Raw genomic sequence first — 8,874 nt, forward strand, 5'->3', positions numbered from 1 at the left:
TGACTTTCCATGGTTCCTTGCAACTCTGCAATCATCATGATATCCATATCGTGGGACTCTAGTATCGTAGTTACCACATGGTCATACTTCATCAGCATGGTGCGGAGAATTTTCTCTACCACTTTGCTATCGGGCATATCTTTTCCATAGACTCTCATCTTATTGACAAGATCTGTAACACGAGTAAAATATTGCTCAACAGTTTCTGAGCTAGACATCTCGTACCTTTCATATTCTCTTTTAAAAGACTGTAGCTTTGCTTTCTGAGCTTTATCTACACCTTTATATGACAGCTTCACGTGTTCCATGTTTCTTTTGCACTTTTGACATTTGCTATTTTGCCAAACACCGTATAATCTACTCCTTGATGAATTTGAGATAGCGCCAATAACTATAATCGAGTTTTCCATCTAACTTGGGACCGGACCACACAATATTGAAAGTGTTTGCCATACCGACTCTATGAATAAACAACTATGTGAAATCTCTCTCACACCTCACAAACTCTCAAACACCAGGCGCTGGATTAACCAACTCTGATACCAAATGTAAGTATAATACCCACACTTCAATTGGCTCCAAGATCACTCACTCTCTTAAGTAACACTATCATATTTTTAATCTCTCAAACTCACCAACACTCATATGAAATAATAGAACAAAGAAGGATTTCACATAACCATATCTTTTTTTCATTTCACGGAACATACAATACACAAGGCATATGTGCCTTTATATAGGCAATACTTCCTACTAAAATAATAATTTATAAATCACAAATCAATTTTGTAATGACCACCATTTCATGAGTTGGCTTCATGAATCATCTTTCAACTTGTATTCATGTAGTTTCCATAATCTTCTAATTTTAATTTAATTTGATTTTGAATTTCTTCAATGTTGTAGTTGTACTATTCTCTTGAATGTTCTTAAAAAATCTTCAAGCTTCCAATATGTTAGCTTCTAGCAATATCTAGCCAATTGATGATTATTGTATTCAACTCAAACTTTTCTTCTTCAATTATTTAATCATGCTTCATGAAAATTCTAATCCATGCAAGTTGACAGATAGCACAAGAAGTTTGTAGAATCTTAGTGATGAACCATGAACTTGTAACCACTTTGAATTCAAATTGAATTTTGCCTTTGACTTATCTAAACTTTTGTTACTTGCATACCACTTGATTTAATTTTCTAACATTCTTCTTCTTTTTTTATTTATTTCTTTCTTTTAGTTGAATGAATGTAATAAGTTCATCATCTTTCAAGTAATTTTGTAGCTTCATGTATTTCTTCTTCTTCTTTGTTTGAGTTTTTTTTTTGTTTTTATTCATATTAAAAAAGTAAAACAAGAAGAAACTTGAGAAGATAAAATAAGAAAAAAAAGATGATGATGATAATGATGATGGAAAAAGAAGAAGAAGAAACAGTAGAAGATGAGGAGGAGGAGAATAAAAGTTTTGAATTATATAAAACTTATCAGTACACATACACCAAAAATTCTTAAATAATACATTTAAATATTTTTGTGTTACAATTCAATTTTGACAATGTAAATAATTAATTTTTAATACTATAATTAATTTTTCTTAATCACTTTATATTCACTTTAAAAGAAAAAAAAAGCTAAAGTAACCATAAATTTTATACTAAAAATAACATATATTTTTTGTTCAAATTTTATAAGTGACAGTTATTACATAAATCTACCATACAAATAAATAATAATTAAAGTACACCAAAAAAATAATATAATATTGATCAATAAAAATTAAAAATATAAAATCTAGGTAAGACCAGAAGTAATTACACCATTATTTAACAGAGACGAGTAGACTTATTAAAATGAGTCCCTGTTAGAATCAAATGCAAGTGATAAACTAAAAGTTAGTTGTAATAGATTGAGGCTAAAAAATGGAATAGTATACAATAATAACAATGAATGAGAAGAAGTAAGTGGTTCTTTTATTACTCCTATAATTAAAAATTATCTAATCATGTTGCCATTTTCTTTTGCTGCTTCAATTATTATTTAATCTTTTGTATTTTATGCATTATTAGCATAAGAAATTTCGTAAAATAAATGTATTGATATTTATTCACTGTATATAAACTTTTATTATTTAATTATGTTTGATTTATTATTTAATTATGTTTGATTCATATTGACATCAAATTTAGAATTATTTAGACACAGCTTTTTAAAAATAAATTCTCTCACGAACAATAGAAATACAACTGAATGAATAAGGTTAAGTACGTTTTTTGTATTAATTAGGTTAAAAATTTTATTTGTTTTTAATTTTTTTTTTTGCATTCGAATTCATTCGTTTCTAAAATTTAACTTAATTTTTAAAATTATTTTTTTTACTTAAATTTTTGGACCAAATTATTCATAATAAAAAAATTATAAAATTAAAAAAAAAGAAAAAAATAGAGAAAAAGAGAGAAGCCATCACTAAAAAGAGAAAGAAAAAAGCATGGGAGAAGAAAAAGAAGGAAAAAGAGAGAAAGGCACTGTCTAACACTGCAACTTTTTTATCGGTTCTTTCGTTACACTCATCCTAGAACAAAAGAGCGATGGAGAGAGAGACTAAGATGAGAGATAGAGGAACGAAGAGAGAGAGCTCCTGTGTGCAAGAGATATAGGGGAAAAGAAATGTGGCGATGATGCTGGTAAGAGAGATGTCACGCGTTGTCGTTGCTGTTTCTGCTCCTGCGTCAGTACATCCATGAGTGGGTGTGGTGGAGATGGCGTTGACGCAAACAGATTAGACGGTAGAGTCAGAGTCGCATAGGTGGCTCCTCTAGTTCGCTGTTTCTTCCCAACAAGTTTTGCCGTCTTTTGTCGTTGGTCTCTCGTCTTGGTATTAATTTTTGTTTTTTTTTTATCTTGTTGATACTGCTACTGCTGGTATTTTTTGTTTATTCCTTTTATTTTTATGTTAAAACTTTTATTATTATTATTGCTGATACTATGAAAACTTTTGTTACTGAAGATGGTTTAATTTTTTTAATAATAATTTTATTTAAATTTGTTTTAGTGTCAGTAAAAAACAAAGTCTAAATTTTAAATGAAAAAGAAAAAAAAGAAAAAATAGCCAAATGGAAATTAATATTTTAGTAAAGAAAACTATTGAATAAAAATTATTAAAAAATAATTTTAAAATTAAGTTAAATTTTAGAGACAAATTCAAATAAAAAAATGAGACGAATAAAATTTTTCACTTATAAAATTGTTAGTAATTAATAACTTATAGCACACTTAATTTTCATTCTCATTGCTAAGCTATTTTAATTTTCTCACGTGTCCATCCCATACATTAATTTTTACGATAATCAAATTAAATTTTGTTGTTAATTTAACTTTTTTTTTAACTATTAATAATTTAACTTTTGCATATCAAAGTTATCTTCTAAAAGAATATATATATAATTTTTTTTTTCAGAGACAAAATTTCCACTATATAACTATATATTTTTTCTAAAAAACTAATATGTGTATTTTACTATTATATGATATAACTATTAGTATTTATTTTACTATCAGCTAGGATTTAATTTAAAAATATTATAAAATAATTATAAAACAGACAATTTGACAATGTCTTATTTATTAGAATAATATTACCTTATTTATCAGACATACAGGTTAACAGGTATCATAACCTCTCTCTTTGGCTAACACAAAGAGTCATATTATATGGTGCAGATATAATGATTTCTACCTCATTTATTTCTAATTTCATCATATTTCTATAAAATGTATATTTTTCAGACAAAATGTCTTTCGGCCTCTAATAAAATAATAGAAATCATCAAAATGGAAGTTTAATTTTCTCATAGTGTAACTTCAAATGATGCATGTGTCTTTATTCGAATTAAAGAAATACACATTAACCTGCAATAACAAAAGATAACGTGCAATCAATAAGATGAAAATTATTTGACAATAAATTTAAGAAAATGCATAATGAATTAAAATAAAAAATTTAATGAAAAATGAGAAATTCAATTAAAAATAAAATATGTAACAAATCAATTTTATATCAAAAGAGAAAATAATGAGATTGATGATCAATAAAAATAAGTTAATTATTTTAATAATTACACTAAAATATTACATCTAATATAATTAAAAATAATTTGTGATCTAGACGTTACAAACCTAATATTATAATTCGGCATTATCTATCATAACTCAGCATTATGCACGTTATTATTCGGCAAGCTGACGTTATAACTCGACAGTTCAAAATAATATCAACGGACAAAAACGTCCTATGGGATTTTATCACCCAATTATTACTCTTCAATTCAAACGGTAAAACACAAACGTAACCGACCTATCTTCACCCATTAAAGGTATAGTCTTCTATCCTCATGGACACATTGAATTCTCAATACTAACTTAAACTTCGGAGTGTCTTTGCAGGTACACTCCCCCCTTGTTTCTTGCTCAAAACTCTACGCGATTGGATATCCCCTTGGAAAAAAGTTCAGATTACCACAAAGCTCAAAGGTCGGCACCGAAGATAACAACTCGGCGTCGATTCCTAGAGACCGAGCCCTCCCTCTAGGTATCCATACAAGAATAATTGGCGCCCACCGTGGGGCCGAGAATATAATCCCTTCCATATATCATCGGCCTCGAGGTTCTCGCTTGAAGTCATGGCTGAACAACTTCCACCCACACCATCCGAACTCCTTCAGATGGTGACCGAGTTGCAGCAAGCCAACCAGCGCATGGCCGAAGAGAACCAAAGAATGGCAAATCAAATTGCCAACTTGAATAACACTTGAATCGAAAACAAAACGATCGGCAAGAACGGACAGAAGAAACCGAGCATCCGTCAAGGTCGACACACGTCTCTGAAACTGCTCGGCATGAAGAGGAGCAACCCGAGCATAATGAGGAAGCTTGACCAGACGACGAAGACAACAATCAAGAAAACTCACCTGGGCCATTCACGGCCGAGGTAATGAATTTCATATTACCCAGGAGGTTCACTTTGCCGACTACCCTAACACCCTATGATGGGTTAGGCGATCCGAAGAAATACATAAAAAAGTTCACCTCCATAATGATAGTAAACGGTGCATCTGATAAAGTTTTATGTCGTTGCTTTCCATCTTACTTAGACGGTCCTGCACTTGATTGATTTTGTTCTTTGTCTGCAGGTTCTATTTCTCGCTTTTGAGACCTATCAAAGCCCTTTGAGGAGCACTTTGCTGGATCGGCCATTTACCTACACGACTCCGATTACCTGAATACAATCAAGCAAGGCCAGCACGAAAGCCTTAGAGACTACATGACGTGCTTCACAAAGATAGCCATAAGTATACCCGACCTCCACCCCGAGGTAGAACTGCATGCAATAAAAAGCGGACTCCGACCAGGAAAATTTCAAGAAAACTATTGCTGTAGCCAAACCTAAGACTATGGCCGAGTTCCGTGAAAAGGCTAAGGGTCAGATTGACATTGAGGAACTCCAACAAGCTCGGAAAATAGAAAAGCCTCACTACAGAGATGACGACAAAATGCGAGACAACAAGAAGAATTTCAAACCAACTCCACGATATGAGTCCTACACTAAATTCAACACCAAGCGCGACGACATCATCGAGGAGATCTTGAACTCAAAATTGATCAAACCACCAAGAAAAGCCAGCAGTTACCCAGATTCAAAAAGCGCGGACAGATCAAAATATTGCTCTTTCCACCAAAATCACGGACACACTACCGACGACTGTTTCATCGCCAAAGACCTTCTGGAGCGATTAGCTTAGCAAGGTCACCTGGACAAGTACATCAGCGGCCACATACAGCGGCGAGCACTCCCTTATGGCGACCAAAGCTCGGCTACACAGCATCGCCGAGACAAAGACCGACTTAACAACAACCATCCTGAACAACCAATACGTATAATTAACTATATTTCCGAAGGTTTTGCAGGTGGAGGAACCACAAGCTCGACAAGAAAGCGATCTTACCGAACGATGCTTTCCATCGACACCAATCAAACTCAACAGCAGACACTACCATACTCTCCACAGATAATATTTCAGACAACCGATCATAACAACAATGTAGCAAATCTAGATGACCCGGTCGTAATCTCCTTACAGCTCGGGGATCTCCTTGTAAAAAAGGTGTTGCTGGACCCAGGAGCAGTGCCGACATTCTCTTTTACTCCACATTCTAGAAAATGAAACTGAGCAATAACATCCTCCAACCCTCCACTGGTGACCTGGTAGATTTCTCAGGTGAGAGAATCCCGGTTATGGGCTCTATATGGCTACAAACCACACTTGGTGAGTTTCCCTCGTCAAAAACTTCAGATATTCAATACTTAGTGGTTGACTGTTTTAGTCCTTACAATTTAATACTTGGCCGACCTTTCCTAAATAGGTTCGGCGTTATAGTATCTACAATTCATCTCCGTGTTAAGTTCCCTCTGTAGGATTACACAATTGCAACCATTCACAGTGATGCCCGAGAAGCCAGGTAATGCTACAACAATAGTCTCAAAAGACCTAACTCAAACACAAAAGCCCATGCTCACAACATCGGCAGCATTGACGACCTACCAGCTCTGGCTGATCTTGATCCCAAAGCGAGAAGCCTTGAAAGACCAACCCCAACAGAAGACCTGCATAAAATCTATTTCACAGAAGCACAGACAAATTCACATACGTCGGCTCAACATTATCCTCAGAAGAGAAATTGTCATTCCGAGCATTCTTATAGCGAAATGCCGACTTGTTTGCTTGGACCTCAGCAGATATGCCAGGCATCAATCCATCCATCATATCCCACAAGTTGGCATTAGATCCATCTGTTCGACCAGTAGCATAGAAAAAGAGAAACCTCGGCCATGACCAAAAACAAACTTTCTTGGAAGAAACCAAGAAGCTCATCAACACGGGCTTCATTCGAGAAATCAGATTGTCGTCACGATGAAAAACATAATGGTAAATGGTGCATGTGTATTGATTTCACCAATCTCAACAAAGCATGCCCCAAAGATTCCTATCCTTTGCCCTCTATTGATTGCTTAATTGATAATGCCTCTGGTTATGAAAAACTCAACTTTATGGATGCATATTCTGACTATAACCAGATCCAAATGCATCCATCCGATCAAAATAAGACAGCCTTTATTACTGAATATGGAAACTATTGTTATAAAGTCGTGCCATTTGGCCTTAAGAATGAAGGTGCAACATATAAACGTCTAATGGACAAAGTCTCCGCCAAACAGATAGGCAGGAACATTGAGGTCTACGTTGACGATATGGTCGCCAAGACAAAGATTGGCGACAATCGCCTTGATGACCTCGCAGAAATCTTTGGACAACTAAGAAAATACAACATGCGGTTAAATCCCGAAAAGTGCGCATTTGGGGTCTAGAGCAGCAAATTCCTCGGCTTCATGCTCACTAGCCGAGGTATCGAGGCGAATCTAGAAAAATGGCGAGCTGTTGTAGACATGACAAGCCCACAAACCGTCAAAGAAGTCTAGTGGTTAACAGGGAGACTTGCTGCCCTCTCTAGATTTTTACCTTGCCTTGCTTTTAAATCTCTATATTTTTTCCAAACTTTAAAAAAGAAAAAAGCTTTCCAATGGACTGATGACTGCGAACAAGCATTCAAAATTATTAAAGAAAATCTTTCAAAATCGCCAATCTTACAAACCCCCCTTCAGGGGGAACCATTATTCTTATATTTATCTGTCACTAACTGAGCTATAAGCTCCGCTCTTGTTGCAGAAAGGGAAAAGAAATAGTTCCTGATCTATTTACCAGCAAAACATTACAGAATGTCGAGCTTCGATATCCGAGCATTGAGAAGCTGGCCCTAGCCCTTGTCTTCTCGACTAGAAGACTCCGACCATATTTTCAGAGCCATGAAATTCATGTTCGGACAGATCATCCTTTGCAGCAAGTCCTTCAGAAACCTGAGCTGGCTGGCCGACTAGTAAAATGGTCGGTGGAGCTATCGGAATTTGATATCCAGTACGAAGGCCGAACATCCATCAAATTCCAATTCTTAGCCGACTTCATCGCCGAGTTCTCAGTACCAAGTACAACTGAAGACTACATCGAATGGTCTTTATACATCGATGGGTCCTCCAACCCACAAGGATGTGGAGCAGGTATCATACATGATGATAGCCACGGCAACGTCATCGAACATTTCCTCAATTTTTCATTTAAAGCAAGCAACAATCAAAGTGAGTATGAAACCCTAATTGCCGGCCTTAGACTCGCTGCCGACCTAAACATCACCGAACTTAAGGTATATTGCGACTCCTTACTTATCGTTCAACAAGTAAACAACTTATACCAAGTAAAAGACCCTTTGCTTTCTAAATACCTGGACATCATACAAAATTTACTTTCAAAATTTTCTAAATACGAAATACAGCACATACCAAGGGAGAGCAATGGCCGAGCTGACATTCTGTCTAAACTCGCCAGTACTCAACGAAATGGGTCATCCCTTTACCAGTCAACACTGCTTAAGCCAAGCATTGAACTCACACAAATCTTAAGTGTGACACAGGAAGCAGATTGGAGATCTCCATATATAGAATATCTTCGGACTGGAATCTTGCCAGCCAATGTCGAAAATGCTCGACACTTCCACTGACAAGCCTCCTTTTTTTTACAATTTATAATAATTGCCTATATAGACGAGGATTCTCTCGTCCATTACTAAAATGTCTTTGCAGAACAAAAGTCGAGCTTGCACTTGCCGAGGCGCATGAAGGGATCTGTAGTACACACCTCGGAACCCAAAGTTTGTCTTCAAAAATCCTCAGAGTTGGATTATATTGGCCGACAATATGACATGATTGTCAAGCAAAA

At 35.2% G+C, this 8,874-nt stretch overlaps 1 protein-coding gene across 1 annotated transcript; it reads left to right on the top strand.

Moving 5' to 3' along the window:
- Nucleotides 1-6,878: 6,878 nt before the first annotated feature.
- LOC140174669 (uncharacterized) lies at nucleotides 6,879-8,656 on the top strand. Its single transcript, XM_072200159.1, has 3 exons — nucleotides 6,879-7,381; nucleotides 7,774-8,302; nucleotides 8,432-8,656. The coding sequence occupies exons 1-3, from the start codon at nucleotides 6,879-6,881 to the stop codon at nucleotides 8,654-8,656; spliced, it is 1,257 nt and encodes a 418-aa protein (XP_072056260.1).
- The last annotated feature ends 218 nt before the right edge of the window (nucleotides 8,657-8,874 follow it).

This window comes from Arachis hypogaea, chromosome 8 (assembly GCF_003086295.3).
Source record: "Arachis hypogaea cultivar Tifrunner chromosome 8, arahy.Tifrunner.gnm2.J5K5, whole genome shotgun sequence".
NCBI lineage: Eukaryota > Viridiplantae > Streptophyta > Magnoliopsida > Fabales > Fabaceae > Arachis > Arachis hypogaea.

Coding starts and splice junctions, on each gene's coding strand:
- LOC140174669 (XM_072200159.1), top strand. CDS start 6,879: ATGACCAAAAACAAACTTTCTTGGAAGAAACCAAGAAGCTCATCAACA. Junction 7,382..7,773: donor CTAAGAAAATACAACATGCG/GTTAAATCCCGA, acceptor CTCTTGTTGCAG/AAAGGGAAAAGAAATAGTTC. Junction 8,303..8,431: donor TAAACATCACCGAACTTAAG/GTATATTGCGAC, acceptor TACGAAATACAG/CACATACCAAGGGAGAGCAA.